The 19072-nt window shown below is 44.8% G+C and overlaps 1 protein-coding gene across 2 annotated transcripts in view; it reads left to right on the top strand.

The window, feature by feature from the left end:
* Window positions 1-10569: 10569 nt before the first annotated feature.
* Window positions 10570-19072, top strand: part of EIF4H (eukaryotic translation initiation factor 4H) — a 24148-nt gene continuing 15645 nt past the window's right edge. For both annotated transcript variants that reach the window (XM_046666667.1, XM_046666668.1), the window contains exon 1: window positions 10570-10726. In XM_046666667.1, the coding sequence (XP_046522623.1) occupies window positions 10668-10726 (59 nt within the window). In that variant the 5' untranslated portion in view covers window positions 10570-10667. The remainder of the gene's footprint in view (window positions 10727-19072) is intronic.

Genomic DNA, 19072 nt, shown 5'->3' on the forward strand with positions numbered 1-19072 from the left:
AGCCCCAGGGCAGGCAGCCGCGCTGGAGGAGGAGCTCTCTGCAGAGTCTGAGGATGGGGAAAGGGCTGAGGATGGAGGGGGTCGGGGAAGGGATGGAGGAGGAAAGCCAAGGCTTTACAGGGGCAAAAGAGGCCACCTGGGTCCTGACTGTCACTCAAGGTGTCCCTCATCCTTCTCAACTCTGTGCCACACCCCACACAGAGAAATAGGTGGGGCCTAATAGAGACCCCTGTGGCACCCCTAGGTCCTGTCCTCCAGGCTGACTGCCCACTCATCCAGCACCGATGTGTCCAAGTCCACAGAACAGCATCTAGGCCAACCCACACGCTTCCCACGTGACCTCCATCAGGGTCGCCGGACAGCTGGACCCAGGCTGGGATGCAAGTTGTCCCCACCCTGGGATCTGTCTGCCCTGAGCCTGCCAAGCCCATGGGGCAGAGGTGAGCTCCTCCTTCCTGTTCTAGGGGAAGAATGTGAGCTTCACTGAGCAGTTACTACGGCTGGGCTGTCAGGTACTATCTAGTTGACTGAGTATCAGACCTGCACCAAGGGGTTATGCTGAGCACAGTGTCGCCAGTGACCACCCGTGCATTCATTCACTCAGCATTCATTTACCCAGTGTCTTCTACGGGCCCTGAAACTGTTAAGCACTGGGGAGGCAGGTCTAAGAGACAGGAGTCAAATCAGAACACTAGGGAAGCGAGCTGTGTGTTGTTTGTCAGATTACCCCAGAGGAGCCCGCCTCCACGCGGGTTCTGGCGCACTCCCCAGGGGGCCGGCTCAGAATTCTGCAGGGAAGAGAGGCCATGAAACACCTTCTGAAAAACCTCCCCGTATGTTTCTGATCTAGCAGGCTAAGACAACCAGGAAACTCTCCCAGTAAAAGTCTTTGAAATGTTTCATAAAATTAAAAAATTTTATTTTAAATACACAGTGGAGCTCCCACAAAAGAAAGGGAAATCCCAGGAGTCCAGAAACAAAGAGGAGACGAAACATCGCCAATGACAGCCAATGAGTTGACAACGCGTCTTCTCTTAGGTGTCAACAAGGGTCAGTAACCAAGAGTGACAGGAGAGAGGCCCTGTACCAGGGCTGCCAGAAAAAAATACAGGATAATGCAGGATGCCCACACACAGGCACGTGTCGCTTAACAACGGGGATACGTTCTGAGAAATGCGTCGTTAGACGACGTCGTCATTGTACGAACATCATAGCGTATACTTGCACAAAGCTAGATGCTACAGTCCACTGCACACTGTACGGAAAGCCTACTGCTCCCGGGCTACAAACCCGTCCAGCGTGTTACTGTACTGAATACCGTAGGCAGTTGTAACAGTGGTATCTGTGTATCTAAACACAGAAAAGGTACAGCAAAAATATGGTATAAAAGATAAAAAATGGTACATCCGTAGAGGGCACTTACGAATGGAGCCTGCAGGACTGGGAGTTGCTCTGGCTGAGTCAGTGAGCGGTGACGAATGTGGAGGCCAGGACATCACCGTACACGACTGCAGACTTGACAAACACTGTACCTTACACTAGACTTATTAAAAAAAATTTTCTTTAAGAATAAATAAAACAGCTTACTGTAATTGTTTTACTTGATAAACATTTTAATTTTTTTAACTTTTTGTCTGTCTGTAATAACACTTAGCACTGCACAGCTGCACAAAAATATTTGTTCATCCTTATTCTATAATCTTTTGTCTATTTTTTAATTTTCCTTTTACTTTCTAAATTCTTTTGTTAAAACTAAGACACAAACACACACGAGCCTAGGCTACAGAGTCAGGATCATCAGCATCACTGCCTTCCACCTGCACGTCTTGACCCACTGGAAGGTCTTCAGGGACAGTCACACGCATGGAGCTGTCATCTCCCTTGATAACGATGCTTCTTCTGGAACACCTCCTGACGGACCTGCCTGAGGCTCTTCTTGAGGCGATGTCACTCTTTTCAGAAATATGTCTACGGTGATTTACTTAGTTTCTTTTTCTCATCATAGATTTGCTTGTAAGCGGATAATGCACCATAAACATTATTCTCTATTAATGAGAAGCTTTTGGTGTTGGGGTCTATGTTTTCAAACTTCTTAAGGAGCTTGCTGAGGTTTGCAAACTCTTCTGCTGAACCTTCACGGTGAATTTTCTTGGGGGTTCTTCTTCTCTTCAAGTTTTTCTCTTGCCTTCTCTTCGGCTGTGCGTTCCTGTTCCAGTTCCAACAACCCCTCACCAGCCAGTTCCTCAGGAGCCTCTCAGCGTCGTCCTCGTCCACACCCAGGGTAAAGCTGTCTGCCGTCTCCACCACAGTCTGGCTGATTTTTGCAGCCTCCTCACCCTTGGCAGATCCCTTGAAGTAACAGATGAACCTCTGAGTGTCTTCTTCCAGATGCCATCCACACCCTCCTCACCCCCAAGCCCAAGCAGGGTCCTTGATGCAGTCACAGACGTTGTGATCCTTGCAAAATTGCATCATTGCCTTCTCTGCGTCTTCCTCAGTTGCAGCAACAGCCTGGGCAAAGGTCCTCCGCAGGCAGTCAGCCTTATAAACCCTCTAAGTCCTTGATCCATCAGCTGGACCAAAGAGGCGGTGTGTGGAGGGAGAAACACTGCTTTGATCTGGGATGAAGATCACCAATAAAGAGAGGATGTGCGGGAGCATTACCAACAATAAGCAAGCTCTTGAAAGGTATGTTGTTCACCAAACAGTACTTCACTATTTCACTGGGATAGCAATTCAGGAGGGCACCTTGGCAGAGGAGCTGCGTCATCCATGACTTCTGATTGCTCCCGTAGTACCCTGGCAGTGTGTGCTTGCTGGTATGCTTGAAGACCCTCACTGAAGGCTCTCACTGTGCCAGATCACCGAGAGTTTCAAGTTGTAGGCTGCAACACTGCCCCCAAGTGAGCCTGTTATCTTGTCCCTGAAAGCCTTGAAGCCTGGCACGGCCTTGGCCTCCTCTGGCTGCGAGTCCTCTCAGGCATCGGCTTCCAGAGGAGGGAGGCTTCACCGTGTGGAATATTGCTCTGGCAAGTAGCCTTCCCCCACAATCAGCTTCTCTAGTTTCCGAAAGTTCTCCAGCTGCCTTCACAACAGCTCGCGCAGACCCACCCCCACTTTCACATCGCGTAATGAACAACGATTCTTGAATCATTTCAACCACCCAGAGTTAGCAGTAAATTCAACACCGTAGTTGGGTCCAGCCTTGTCATTCAACATTACAAACTTTCACTTCGGCTGTGTCTGTCATGGTGCTGAGAGGGACACACTTCTGTGTCTGGTCTTCAGTCCAGGTCACTAGAAGTTTCTCCATGTCTGATGTAGGCCCTTCTCAAATTTGTGTTAGTCTCGTTGCCTTCAATGAAGCAGAGCCTTTAACAGCTTCTGTCACTTTGTTCTTGTTCTTCAAGATCGTAGCTAGGGTGGAATGGAACACGCCTGACTGGCAAGCAATAACCATCACTGATTTTCCACCTTCGCAGCCTTAAATCACTTTAAATTTCGTTTCCAGGTCAATCACTCAACGTGGTCTCTTACTTGCAATATTAGCAGTGGATTTCGTATGTTTAGGGGCCATGAAGAACAAAACAGCATGAGATCAAATCAAGCACAAGAGAAAATGATGCAATCAACAGACACGGTAAACACGAGATGTATGAGGTTACTGCCTGCATGACATGGCATACTATTTTACAGTAAATGTTTTTATAAGTAGAAAGAGTACACTCTAAAATAACAATAAAAAGTATAGTATATACATAAACCACTAACGTAGTTGTTTATTATCATTATCAAGTATTACGTACTGTACATCGTTGTATGTGCTATACTTTTATACGGCTGGCAGCACACTGGGTTTGTTTATACCAGCAGCACCACAAATGTGCAACGCGTTGCACTAGGAAGTTACCACAGCTGGACATCACTTGGCAATAGGCATTTTTCAGCTCCACTACAATCTTATGGAACCACCACCATATATGCAGTTTGTCATTGACTGAAACATTATGTCACACATGACTGCATAAGTTTTCCCAGAGCAATTAGAGAAGAAAATGAAATAAAAATGTATCTAGATTGGAAAGGGAGAAGTAAAACTGTCTCTATTTGCAGAAGACATAATCTTTTTTTTTTTTTTAAAGATTGGCACCTGGGCTAACAACTGTTGCCAGCCAATCTTTTTTTTTTTTTTTCTGCTTTATTTCCCCAAACCCCCCCGTACACACTTGTATATCTTAGTTGCAGGTCCTTCTATTGTGAGATGTGGGACGCCATCTCAACGTGGCCTGACAAGAGGTGCCATGTCCACGCCCAGGATCCGAACCCTGGGCCGCCGCAGTGGAGCGCGCGAACTTAACCACTTGGCCACAGAGCTGGCCCAGAAGACATGATCTTATACATAGAAAACCCTAAGGAATCCACTTACAAGCTATTAGAATTAATAAATGAGTTCAGCAAGGTTGCAGTATACAAGACCAATACACGAAAGTCAATAGTATCTTTATACATTAGCAATGAGCAAACTGAAAAATTACGAAAACAATTCCATTTTACAACAGTATCAAAAAAATACTTAGGGGGCCAGCCTGGTGGCATAACAGTTAAGTTCGTGCACTCTGCTTTGGTGGCCCAGGGTTCACCAGTTCAGATGCCAGGCGCAGACCTAACACCACTCGTCAAGCCATGTTGTGGTGGCATCCCACATATAAAATAGAGGATGATGGGCACAGATTGGCTCAGGGCCAATGTTCCTCAGCAAAGAGAGGGGGATTGGCAGCGGATGTTAGCTGAGGGCTAACCTTCCTCAAAAAATATATACACATTTAGGAATAAATTTAACAAAAACAGTTGAAAACTTATACTCTGAAAACTACAAAACATTGGTGAAAGAAACTAAAGAGAAAGACATCCCATGCTCACGGATCCTAAGACTGAAAATTGTTAAACTGGCAGTACTGCCCAAACGGATCTACAAATTCAGTGCAATGCCTATTGAAATGCCAGCTGATTTCTCTCAAGACTGACAAGCTGATCCTAAAATTCATATGGAAACTCAAGAGACCCCAAATAGCCAAAACAATCTTGAAAAGAAGGAACAAAGTTGGAGGACTCACACTTCCTGATTTCAAAATTTACTGCAAAGCTACAGAAATCAAGACAATGTGGTACCAGCATAAGGCTAGACTTACAGACCAATGGACTAGATTTAAGAGTCCAGAAATAAACTCTTACACTTACAGTCAGTGGATTTTTGACAAGGGTGCGAACACAAGTTGATGGGTAAAGAACAGTCTTCAACAAATTGTGCTGGAACAATTAGATATCCACACGCGAACGAAGTTGGACCCCTATGTCACGCCATACACAAAAATTAACTCAAAATGGATCAAAGACCTAAATGTGAGAACTGAAACTATAAAACTCTTAGAAGAAAACATAGGCTAAACCTTTGTGATCTTGGATTAGGCAATGTTTTCTTAGATATGACATTTAAAGCATATGCAACTAAAGAAAAAATAGATAAATTGGACATGATTAAAATTTAAAAGTTTGGGGGCTGGCCCCATGGCCGAGTGGTTAAGTTCACATGCTCTGCTTTGGCGGCCTTGGGTTTCACTGGTTCGGATCCTGGGCGCGGACATGGCGCTGCTCATCAGGCCATGCTGAGGCAGTGTCCCGCACAGCACAACCAGAAGGACCTACAACTAGAATATACAACTATGGACTGGGGGGCTTTGGGGAGAAGAAGAAGAAAAAAAAAGAAGATTGGCAACAGATGTTAGCTCAGGTGCCAATCTTTAAAGATTTTATTTTTCCTTTTTCTCCCCAAAGCCCCCCAGTACATAGTTGCATATATATTTTAGTTGTGGGTCCTTCTAGTTGTGGCACGTGCGACGCCGCCTCAGCACGGCTTGATGAGTGGTGCCACGTCCACGCCCAGGATTTGAACCAGCGAAACCCTGGGCCGCTGAAGCGAAGCATGAGAACTTAACCACTTGGCCACAGGGCCAGCCCCTCAGGTGCCAATCTTTAAAAAAAAAAAAAGAAAAAAGAAAAAAAATTTAAAAATTTTCTGCTTCAAATGACACCATAAAGAAAGTGAAAAAGAACACAGAATGGGAGAAAAGCTTTGTAAATCATATATCTGATAAGGGTCTTGTATCTAGAACATATAAAGAACACTTATAACTTAGTAATAACAAGACAAAATGCAATTTAAAAATGGGCCAAAGGCTCTGAATATACATTTCTCCAAATAAGATATATAAATGGACAATAAACACATGAAAAGATGTTCATGGTCATCAGGGAAATGCAAATTAAAACCACAATGAGACACCACTTCACATCCATGAGTGGCTATGATCAAAAAGATAACAAGTGCTGGCGAGGATGTGGAGACATTGGCATCTGCACACTGCTGGTAGGAATGTAAATGGTGCAGCCACTTTGGAAAAGTCTGAAAGTTCCTCAAATAGTTAAACATAGAGTTACCACGTGATCCAGCACTTCACTTCCACGTGTGTATCCAAGATAAGGGAAAACACTTGTCCACACACAAACTTGTCCACAAATGTTCACAGCAACATCACTCGTAAGAGCCAAAAACGGAAACAACCCAAATGTCTAACAACTGATGAATGGATAAACAAAACATGGTATACCCATACAATGGAATTTTATTTGGCAATAAAAAGGAAGGAAATACCGATACATGCTACAGCAGGGATGAACCTTGACAACACGCTAAGCAAAAGAAGTGAGTCATAAAGGACCACATATTGTCTAACTCCATTTATATGGAATGTCCAGAATATGCACATCTATAAAGATAGAAAGTAAATTAGTTGGGCCCCAGCTCTGGGGGGATGTGGGGATTGAGGAGTTAAGGCTAAGGGGAGCAGGGTTTCTTTTGGGGAATGACAATGTTCAAAAATTGTGCTGATGGTTGCAGAACCCTGTGAACATACCAGAAACCATTGAATCGTGCACGTCGAATGGCTGAATTACGTGGTATGTAAATTACACCTCAATTAAACTGTTAAAAATAATAATAAAGCACCTGAATGGTGCCGTTGTTGAGCCACAGGGTCTTTTTATCCAAAGAGCTCCAGTGGCTGCAGAAGCTCTTTGCGATGCTACCCAAGTTGAGGGACAGGAGGAAATGGGATGATGAAGAAACAGTTTTCATCTGACTCCAGATATTTTCATCTGACCGTTTCCGTAGAAGCACCAGTATTTCCTGAGCTCCGTCTATGAAGCAGGCCCTGCTCCAGGTGCTGGGGCTTCATCAGCAAGCAAAGCAAACCGCCTGCTCTCAGGGAAGACATGTGAAATAAGAAAACAACAAACAGATGAGAAATCGGTGAGACAAGTGCTGGGAAAAAGAACCAGCAGGGCAGGAGAGAGAAACTTGGAGGCTGTTGCTATTTCAGACAGAGTGGTTAGAGAGGGCTTCCTTGAAGAGAGGCCTAAAGGAAGCAAAGACGGGTGCGACGCAGGTATCGGAGGACAGGAAAGCATAAGCTCGAAGCAGGAAGGTGAATGGGGGCTTAGAGGAACAGCAAAGCCGGTGTGGCTGGGCAGACAAATGCTGGGAGAGACAAGGGAGGAGGGGCCGGAAGGGCGAGCTGCCGAACGCAGGCTTCTGGACACAGCCAGGTCTTGGCTCCTCCTCTGAGGAGGACGGGAGGGTTTGAGCAGAGCTGTGATATGCCCTGATTTAGGCTGGAAGAAACACTATGGCTGCTTGTGGAAAAGAGACCAAAGGCGCAGAGTTGAAGCATCCTTCTTCACATATTTCCACCTCCTATCTGATATATTGGAGATCTTTTTGAAGTCTTTGAGTTATTTTGCAAAGTCTGCACATTTTTACTGTTAGTAAGCTATAGTTTTGTTACAAAGAAAGCATATTCAGCACGGTTTTTTCCTTCTTTATGTTCATCGTGTATAGATGGCGATTCCATGTGTCAATCTCAATTTTTCTCATATTTCTATTCACTTGTTTGGAAAGCCTTCCACCTAGAGTAACAGTCATGCTTGTAACAGAAGCTCTGTAGTGGCTCCAGACAGATGCTTAATGAGACTGACACAGGTGCAGATCTGTATGGCTTTACAGATTATCAGTGTCTTTTCACGTAAGTTGAAGATTTAAGTCCCTGATCTTAATCTCAACATAAAAATGGTTCATATCTAGACTATTTTAGATAAGAGTATTACACCGACAAAACAGCAACATTTCAGAACCTAAGAATAGCACGAATACTGAAAGCTGCTATCACAATCACGATTATTACTGTCTTACAGACAAAGAACTGACACATTAAAAAACATGCTTGAGGTCACACAGCTGGTAGTAAGTGGCCTGGCCAGGATTTAAACACAGGCAGTTTGAAATGCAACCCACAGGATCACCGCTACACTCAAGGCTCCTCAGTGAAAGTGGTATCTGAGCAGGACCTTCGAGAGGGCTGCAGGCCCCACTTCTGGGGCTTAAGGGGACTGGTGAAGGCTGGGATTTCCACTCTGGGGAACAAGTTAGCGAACAAATCAGGATCCAAGCTCATGCTCAGGCGAGGGTGGATCTAATTTTGCCATGGAGGCAGTCACCATGTTTATGGAACTTTCTAGTGCTGGCTTCAAATTCTCTGGATCCTGGGTGGGAGGTGGGCCATGTGCTGGAGACCAAAAGAAAGGGAAAGGGCCTACAGACAGTAGGGTCTAGGAGTGTGCCCGAAGGAACTGGTCTCGGGTGCTGGCTGGGTAGAAATGGGGATTGAGACTGAAGAGAGCGGATGACCCAAGGATGGTCCTGGTGCTGGGAGAGCCCCAGCCACAGGCCTTCCAGAAGTCTTCCCTCCCTTTACTTCGTTAACGATTAAATTGCCCCCTTCACCCTTATGTAGGGCCCCACAGCAGATGACAGAGAGAATCCTCTCAACATGGTTCCTGTCCTCCAGGATCTCGCCTTGAGGTGACTTTGGACTGGGAGACTTGGAATAAAAAAATGTAAGGCCGTTCAAGAATATTAAGATCTTAATAAAACTGGAAGAAGAAAGAATAAATACAGAAGTTTTCATTTAGTAATCAAATGCATTTAACTGCACTTTAAGAATGATAGAGTCATGGGGCAGAGACGGGGGGTCCAAGCTTAAACTGTGCAAGAGAGAAGAAACCACTGGTTCTTCTCTGAGCTATGTGCTATGAGATAAAGCTGTGTGACCTTGTGCAAGTCACTTCCTCTCTCTCCGTGTTTCCACAGCTGTAACATAAGAAACTTGGGAATTATATATGTAAAACACCCATAATGCTGCCAGACAAATAGTAGGTAGGTGCTCAAGACAGATTATTGTGGACCAGGAATTTTACAAACATTTCCTCATTTAATCTTTACAATACTGAGGAGGTAGGTGATACCCTCCCCTTACAGAGATGACAAAATTGAGACGTCAAAGAGGTTCAGTAACTTGCTTGAGGCAGAACCCAGGTTACTGTGGGTCTATCTGACAATACTACTTGAAAAGAAAAAGAGACAGAAAAACAAAAAATGTGTTAATAGTGCTCTGTCCATCCCAGTACTGGGATAAAGTAGCAGAAAATGCTTAAATATAAAAGCGTTTTTATACTCTTCTACCTACTGGGTACAGTTCTTTTGTATACTTACTTTTATATTTAGTGGGTATACACTGCAAGAATTCTATGAGGTTCTTTCAAACTGTGCCTAGACACATCAAGGTTTGGAGTAGCCAATATTACCACAATCTCAATCACAAACCTGAGAAATGACCCGGGTAATTAACTTTCATTGGTATCCATTCTTTGCTATTGCTAGATGAAATTCTAGTCAAGACAGGATTCTTCTCCAGTGCAATGACTTCTGCAAAAGCGAGATGCGCCGACTCTCCTTAGTTCAACGACAACCTACACTCTAATCTCATCTCAGGGCCCACCCCATAGCCAGGCCGCGAGTGGGCCCTTGAAGGCAGGATTCCTGTTCGCATCCGCATCGCCTCGCGCCCTCGGATCCTGACCCCAGTCTCACCCTTTCCAGGCCCTCTGCCCTTGTGCCTTCTCATTGAGTTCCCAGCTCCGGGGTCTCCGCCCTGGAGGATGTGGCCCTTACTTTGGCGCTAGCTGGCACGCCCTTGGCCGGGAAGAGGGGGTCGGCGGGGATTCCAGTGGGGCAGGCCTCTGGGGTCCCTGCAGGGTGTGAAGGACCAAACCCTAAGCGACCGCAGAAAGCACGGGCCGGCGCAGGCTCTCAGGCCAGGCCGGAGAGGGGCCCTCAGAGAGCGCAGGGGGCGCCCCGGAGGTTCTCGGGGGAGGGCCAGGCCCGCGTCCACAGGAGGGCGGGGCGGGCGGGGCGCGGGCCGGCGGCGGCGGCGGCAAAGGGTAAAACCACCGGGCCAGCACACAATGGGCCGGGGCGCGGGCCAGGCGCCGGGCCAACGCGCCGCGGTACCACGTGGGCCGCAGAGCGCGCCGGGACAGCAGCAGCCCGTCGGCCCAGGCCGGGCGCGGCGCGGCGTACGTGCGCGCGCGCGCGTGCGTGCGTGCGATTTGCGATCAGGCGGTGCGGCGGACAGCCCCGGCGGCGGGGCGGGGGGGAGTTATATTGCGGGGTCCTTCCTCGCTCACCCTGGTTCCTCTCGGAGCGGAGAAGGCAAATGGCGGACTTCGACACCTACGACGATCGGGCCTACAGCAGCTTCGGCGGCGGCAGAGGGTGAGGCGGGCGGCGCGGGCCCCGGGCGGCGCGGGCGGTGGCGAGGGCCCCGGGGCGGCGGCCGTCCCGCGCTCGCTCGGGGCGGCGAGAGGCGGGGGCCCGGCGGGCCCGCGGAGGCCGGGAGAGGCGCCTGGAGGGCCGGGGCCTGGAAATGGCGCGCTCGGGGAGGGGGCGGCGGCGGTTAGGCTCCTGGGGCTTGCCCGCGGGTCGGATCCCTGCCTCTCTTTCGGCCGGCGACGACGTGTGGTCCTTCCCCGGCCTCGGCCGCAGGGCCAGGCCGCAGCGGCGCGAGTGCCGGGAGGACGGGCGCCCGCCGCCAGCCCCATCCCCCAGGCCGGCGGGGTGCTGCAGCGCGGGGGTGGGGGCGCGGCCCGCCGCTCCAGCTCGGGTGCCCCGCGGTCCGCCGGCTCTGCAGGCGCCTGGCCCCTTCGCCACGAGGCGGGCCGAGGGGGGCGATTCCCTTCCCCTTACGTGTGAGGCAGGGATTTGGCGGCTGGAGCCCGGGACTGGTCCGATTCAGGCCAGAGTTGGGGGAGACCGACCAAAGGAAACATATCGTAGCATCTTTCGTTGTTATTTTTTTTGGGGTCCGAGCACCTTGTTGATAAGTGCTGCGTGCTTGCTGGCCGGAAATTTTATGTCTCCTTAGTGTCTCGCTCTGACCTGGAGAAGGAATCTGATTCTGGTCGTATACAGACTATATATGATAGTTGAGGCACCGTGTTTAAAAGAAAAATCCTTGACTGTTTAGTAAAAAGCGTATGGTGTTTAATTACAGGAACCCGCACAGGATTATTTTTTGTAAACACAAGTTAATTCATACAGAGTTTAGAAGATAGGTTATAAACATCTTGCTGTTGGTCAAGGACACACTTGGCCTTTTGGGCCTTTCCAGAAGGGTTACTTTCCCAGGATAACACCACAGTAGTACCTGCTGAGGTGCCCAGTCTCCGGGGTTTCAATCCCAAAAGTACCTTTGGTGAAGAATGATCTTTTAATACCTTGGTCTGGGAATGGCTCAAAGGCTTGTTTTGGTGCGGGAGTGTACCCAATAATGTTCATGACACTGGAACATGGGAGTTGGGGAGGCGGAGCCACCTGTGATTTCAAAGACTATTTTATTTGCTAATAAAAAAGAAATAGTTGTTGGATGGCATGTAAAATTATTGCCTTTGGGGTAGGTTTCTAAACATCAAATTTGTACTTCAGTCATCTTGAAATTTAATAACTAAGATTTTTTCCCCCTGGTTTCAAGAAACATTCAGAAGTACCCAGGGAAACTCCTTAAACAAAGTGGTTCAATTTAAGGCAGATTCAAGGAGTTTTAGTTGGTTTGGGACTACAATAAGTTAGTCATGTTATAATAATCCTGGGGATTTTTTTTTTAATTCTGCCTTTTGACAAATTTGCCAGCTCTTCTGGTGACTTGAACTGTTCAAGCTAAACTTTTAGTGACTGTCAAATTTTGACAGAGTGCCTTGAACAATAGAAAGTGATCAAAAGTAAAATTCTCTTAAGATGCTGTTGTTTTCAGATATCAAAAGACAAATGAAAGTGTTAGCCATGTGCTCAGATGTGCTCCAGAAACTGGTATGAGAGAATAGTAGCTAGCACTCTACATCTCCCAAGCTTAAACTAATAAAAAGTCTCTTTACGGTTAAGCATCTTCTACATCTGACCTTCTTGGAATTTTCCATTTGATTTCATAGCCATGTAAAAGTACCTAGGAAATATTGCTCAGATTCTTAAAAGTAGGTTTAAACACTTGTTGGTGAATTTGTATGTGCATTTAGACAGTGTCTGGAGTGGGTCTGCAAATTTAAGAGAGGCCCGGGCATGTAGTGGTGTGGTCTGTGCCAAAGCTTTTCTATTCCAGATAGTCACTGTTATTTCGTTTTTCATATTTCCATGTTTTAATTTCATCTGATCAGGAGATATCAGTTATTGGGATCTCTGAAATTTAGCACAATGGTAGGTTAGGTGACCAGATAGTGTTTAGTGATCATTTCAGTTGTTATTTGAATAGCGTTCACATCAGGAGATGTGTTGGTGCTGTTTGTTCAGATACAATGCTTAAGCATTATAGATCCCACCTATAGAAAGCTAGTCTTGGGTTGGCTACTTTTTTTTTTTTTTTTTCAAGATTGGCCCCAAGCTAACATCTGTTGCCAATCTTTTTTTCTTCTTCTCCCCAAAGCCCCCCATTATATAGTTGTACATTCTAGTTGTAGATCCTTCTGGTTCTGCTATGTGGGATGCCGCCTCAGCATGGCTTGATCAGTGGTGCTAGGTCCATGCCCAGGATCTGAACCCCGGAAACCCTGGGCCACCAAGCACAGTGCACGAATTTAGCCGGTTGGCCGTGGGGCCGGCCCTCATTGGCTACTTTTTTAAGGCACCTCAACACCTTAGCTAGATTAAATTGTTCAACTCTAAACCACTGGGTCACAGGTGAAAGGAACAGCAGGTTTGAAATATACGGTCATAATCTAAAACCTTGGTTTTAATAACTATGCATTCCCCGTCCGTTTGTTTTGTAGTTGTACGTAATAGCCAGTGCGGTTCTCAGGGAGCACTGTTGGACGACCTGTAGCCGCATGCCCCCAGAAGCCAAGGAGAGAACCAGGGACTCCGTTGTTGCTCAGAAAGCAAGCCAAAACAAAATTCAAGTTCTCAGGAGTTGATTACACAAGATCTTGACTGTATTTTGTTTTTGCAGTTTGCTAAATTATCTTTCTGAGGTTCCAGTTTTTCATTTGCCACTGGCAACAAAGTGGAAAGTAAGACTGATGTTGCATTTCTAACTGCAGCCAAACCTTTCGAGTGTTACCCTGTAAAACCATCAGTCCTGAGGATCAGCTTGGAATTCGGAGTCAGCAAGAACTGAGAATCCTGAAATGGTAGCTACTAAAAATTGATCAAACGACAAATTGAAGTATTCTTTATCAGGTTCCGCTTAGGAGTTTAGAATTCTAACCTTTGAGTCTTGTAACACTTAAGCTTGGCATCTGTCTAAGTTTCTAAGCGTATTTTAAGACTTAGAGCAGGAAGGAAAGCCGTGCATGAAAGCATAGCTGTTTCCACTGATACCGGGATTTGTAGAGGTATTGAAAAGCTCATTCTAAACTCCTATTTACCTATCTAATGGCAAGTTGTTTGGGTTTGTTGTCATCCTTCTCTTCACTCCCTAGTCTCCCAATGCTTGATTCCAAGTCAGTATCCCCTATGAAAAGTGTCATATGAATACTTGGTTTTGCCAAGAGGTCTCTGGGAGACAGTTCAGTCAGAAGCCCTAGATTTGGAATCAGGCGCTCCAGAGCTTGAGTATCAGCTCAGCCATGTATTAGCTGTGTGATCTGAAACAAGTTCCTTTATTTCTCTGAGCTTCATTTTCCCCACATGTAAGATGGAAACTCCTATAGAGGGCTGGTGGGGTAAATGACATGTCTAAGTGCATAGAACAGTATCTGGTACCTAAAAAGTACTTAATAATTGGTTGCTCTTGATTTATAATTTTTTAATGTCTTAAAATACTTCCCTTGGGGTTAGTAGGGGTGGGGAAAGTTCTTTTGAGTTAACTGAAGTGAGTTTTTACTTTCCTGGCTATACTTCTAAAGCCAAGAGAAATCTGTTCATTTTATGGCATAAAGCAGTTTATGACTAGGATACCATAAGTAATACAAATAAGTACAGAGTAATTCATTCTTGTAAATTATTGATTTGTTACAGAATTTATGCTTGGAATGTTCAATATAAATGCTTCTGATATTTCTAAAAACTTTCTTAGTGTATTTTTTAAATTTGTACTTCTGTTTGAAATTAACCTTAGTGTTCTGGGAAGACGTCACACAAATCCAAGAAGCCTTCCTGGAAGCTTGGAACATACAAAGCAGAAGGGGGTTGGGGGGCGAGTATCACTTCTGGGTCAGATTCATCTTCCGGTTTCCAGCTTCCCCTAGAAATGGGAGGGAGAGTTGGGCAGGCGAGGATGCCGTGCCTCTCTGCCTTTTCATCGTTCGTACAGCTGGTTAGGCCCGCGCACTCAGGCCACGAAATAAGTGTAAGTGCTTGATTTTGATAAAACTCAACAGCTATAATGTCTAAGTTGGCTTTTTAAATTGAATCTCCTTAGTTTTCTGAAATTTTCCTCATACCGTGATTTGTAAAACGTTCCTTCGTGATGGGGCCCTCTGGGTGTGCTCCACTGAAAACGTAACACCTCAGTTAAGCATTGCGCTCCAGCATAGGGTAGGTAGAGACTGTAATCTCCCTGTTCTGCACAGTAGTGTATAATTAATCGGTTGCATTTTGGGAGCCTTTTGAATATCTGGCTTAATACAAGACAGCTGGTTTCTCATACCTGCTTCTGTATTCACTCTTGAGATAGGCTGGGGTTGACACATATGAAGAAAATCCAGCCTTACACAAATAAGTAGTTGGAAGAGGGAGGAGGGTTTTAATAGTCTCTTCACGTAATTGTGGATATTCCTATTTGCTACCACACCAAAACTCGACAGGCAGTAGTTCCATAACGGGTAGTTACAGTGCAGAATCTGAAACTTGATCAATAAACTTTTCATACTGTTACATTAAAATCCACTGATCTGTCATGTTTTCAGTGAATCCTTGACGAGCAGATGGTTCTGTAACATGATGCATTGGTCATTTGGAAAATATCAGTTCACTGAGTTATATAAGTCCTCCAAATGTTGACACATTTCATTATACAGTATCAAAAGTCAGGTTCATTAATATCACCCTCAGTTTCATCAGAAAAATTTCAAGAGTTGGGAGGCTGTCAAGCGTGTGTTGATGGATACAAGTTTTCTTAAATTCTGGTTTTTTGCTTGAAAACCTGCATTTTATCATTGGCAACAGATACTGTTAGTCTTCCTTGAAGTGACAGGCTCACTTATTTGCAAGAAGTCTGCCTAGTACCGAAGTCTGAATAATAGTTTGTTCATTCGTCTTTCGGATAAAAAAGGTGTTCCATGAAGAGAAGAGCTAGTTCAACTTGTAACTCAGTTGCATGAGTGCTTTTCTGGGAGATAACCGTCGTACTTTGTAGCAACAGAAGTGCTTTGTCCCCGTTTCATAACATGGGATATTAAAAAATGGGTCAAGATTTAATAAAATTAATCATTTTTACTGCTTTATCAAAGACATTCTCTAATGAAGCTGTCTTTTTTTGTTTGTTTTTTCCTTTTTCTCCCCAAAACCCCTTGGTACATAGTTGTATATTTTTAAAGATTTTTTATTTTTCATTTTTCTCCCCAAAGCCCCCCGGTACATAGTTGTATATTTTTAGCTGTGGGTCCTTCTAGTTGTGGCATGTGGGACGCCGCCCGAGCATGGCCCAGCGAGCGGTGCCATGTCCACACCCAGGATCCAACCCGGTGAAACCCTGGGCTGCTGAAGTGGAGTGCGCGAACTTAACCGTTCGGCCACGGGGCCGGCCCTGAATCTGGCTTTTTTAAATACTGCAAAGTGCATGGTGAAACAAGTAGCAGTGTGGTTTGGTATCCCTGTCTTAATTCATGCTGGGGACAATTTCGAGATCAGTGTAGGTCTGTGATAAAAAGAAGATTTCGCAGGGATACAACACCTGGCAGCCCTAAAGGACTGTTAACTGGAAGAAAAGTGTGGCTCTGGAGGCAGAGCTGGAACCACAGGAAGCCGATGTGTTCTTTTAGAGACTGTCTGAAAATATGAAGAATTGCTTCTTGAGCTAATTCTGTTAATGGAGGAACCTCAGTGTGGTCTAAATTGGGCTAGAATTTACCAGTTGCTCATTGTGCCTAACACTTAAAAATGGCTCTGAGCGTGTGCCTACATAAACAGAAGTAGACTGGTGTGTCAGACCCCCAGATGGCCGTTACCCAGGGTTTTGTTGGTTTGTTTTGTGAGATAAAATATGTGTAACATAAAATTTACAGTTTTAACCATTTCTAACTGTACAATTTGGTAGCACTAGTGTTCACAATGATTATAATTCAGTAATCACAGGGTTATGTGACCATTACCATTACCTATTTCCAGAACTTTTTCAAAAAAAACTACCCATAAAACACTCTGTTCATTTCCCAGTTTTACCTTTATCAGCATTTTTGCCATTCCTGTTTCATCTGTCTTCCGCACCATATGGGGAGGGGTAGATTTCAAAGCCAAGCCCAGGCACCCTGTCATTCTATCTTAAATACTTGTAATGCTTGAATATGTGTTTTTAATTGATATGGCTTTTTTTTTTTTTTTTGGTGAGGCAGATTGGCTCTGAGCTAACATCTGCTCCAGTCTTCCTCTATTTTGTATGTGGGACACCACCACAGCATGGTTTGATGAATGATGTGTAGGTCTGCACCCAGGATCTGAACCCACGAACCCCAGGCTGCCGAAGCATAGTGTGTGAACTTAACCCCTATAACTACCAAGCCAGCCCAGGGGTTTTCTTGTTTAACCACCAGTTTTCCTATTACCCAGTCCATGTTCAATTTTTCCCAGTTGTCTCCAAGATTACTTTGTATAGTTGGTGTGTTTGAATCTGCAAACAGGTACTTGATTATAGAAAATTGAAAGTGCAAACAAAAATCAAATCTAATATAATGACCGCCTCATGCACCTATTCCCCCCCTTTTTTTTCCGATGAACGTTTGCCCTGAGCTAATGTCTGTTGCCAGTCTTCCTCTCTTTTTGCTTGAGAAAGTGTAGCCTTGAGCTAACGTCTGATGCCATTCTTCTCTATTTTGTATGGGGGTCACCACCACAGCATGGCTGACGAGTGGTGTAGGTCTATGCCCAGGATCCAAACCCACAAATCTGGTCGCCAAGGCAGAGCATGCCAGACTTAACCACCACGCCCTGGGGCTGGGCCCCCATTACCCACTTTTTTAAAAAGTGACCACTCTTATTTCATCTGTACCTCCCCACTTCACTCTCCTCCTACACTCTTCTGGATTATTTTAAAGCAAATCTTAGATGTCACTATCATTTAATTCATCTAGAAGTACTTCAGTATGAGTCTCAAAGGTAAAAACTTTTAAAAATACTACCATAATATCATCTGAAAACAATATAGGAATAGTCCAGGAAATACTTAGGTTTCTTTAATTAGTCATAAGTTTTGATGTACAACTGATTTGTTTGAATTGGGACCAAACAAGGTTTGCACGTTGCATTTGGTCATTGTGCCTACTAAATCTCTTAATTGATCGGTTCCTCCTCTTTTTTCTTGGATATTCGTTTTTAGAGAGTGTGTGGCTTTTTTCCAGGCACTTTTAACACATTTAACTCTTGTACCATATGTGAAGTAGTAGTGAGTTAAAAATATGTTTGGTATTAACTAACATCATCATTATTAAGTATTTTAATACATATATGTGTATTTTAGTACAAATTACTTAGGTTTTTATGGTTTTTCAAATGTTAAATGAAGAAGAGAACAACTTTTGGCTCTGACTGCCTTTGAATTCTAGATTTTAAATGGTGATCTGTGGCATTTTGTAGTTACCTAAATCATTGAAATTTTAAAATTAATTATATAGTTGTAAGTTATTTGTAGGTCATATCAAATCCAACATTGTGTGAAAGTGTGGTTTCATTTAAAATGAATTGGAACTGGTGGTATATGGAGTGTAAAAGCTCAAATAATAATTTAGAAGAAAATAACTCTGAACCAGCCCTGATGGCCTAGTGGTTAAAATGTGGCTCTCACCGCTTCGGCGGCCCAGGTTCGTTTCCCGGTCACCAAACCACATGCTGTGGCAGGGGCTCACACAGAAGAACTAGAAGGACTTACAGCTGGAATATGCAACCATGAACTGGGGCTTTGGGGAGGAAAAAGAGGAAGATTGGCAACAGATGTTAGCTCAGGGTGAATCTTTCCCTTGGGGAAAAACAAAACGAACTGTGGGCCTTTGAAGTTCGGAACTAATCCATAGCTTTAAGACAGATGTTTTGGGGGTGGTATTTTCTGAGGATCAGTAAATAACTTGAGGTTTAAGATTTTATTTCCTCTGAAAAATCTGGAACTTTTGGATTGAGTAACCTTTTTCACCCATGTGAAGTTACTAATAGCCCGTTTATTTGCTTTCATTAATGTGTGTGAGTCCAGAATTTTAGTATATTATAATAAATGCCTGCCTCCTAGTAAGAAAAACTTCCCTTAAAAAAATAGATACATCACAAGTCCCTCTTGTGTTCACCATTCATCCAAACAAGGCTTTCAGACTGCCTGCTGTGTCCTAGTGGTAGGTGATGAAATCAGTTTAGTGGGTCCTGACAGCATTTAAGATGAAATAGAATAGAGAGTAGTGTACATCATACTATGAGTTGGTACTGTTGGGCAAGCAT

The sequence above is a fragment of the Equus quagga genome, chromosome 7 (assembly GCF_021613505.1).
Source record: "Equus quagga isolate Etosha38 chromosome 7, UCLA_HA_Equagga_1.0, whole genome shotgun sequence".
Lineage (NCBI taxonomy): Eukaryota > Metazoa > Chordata > Mammalia > Perissodactyla > Equidae > Equus > Equus quagga.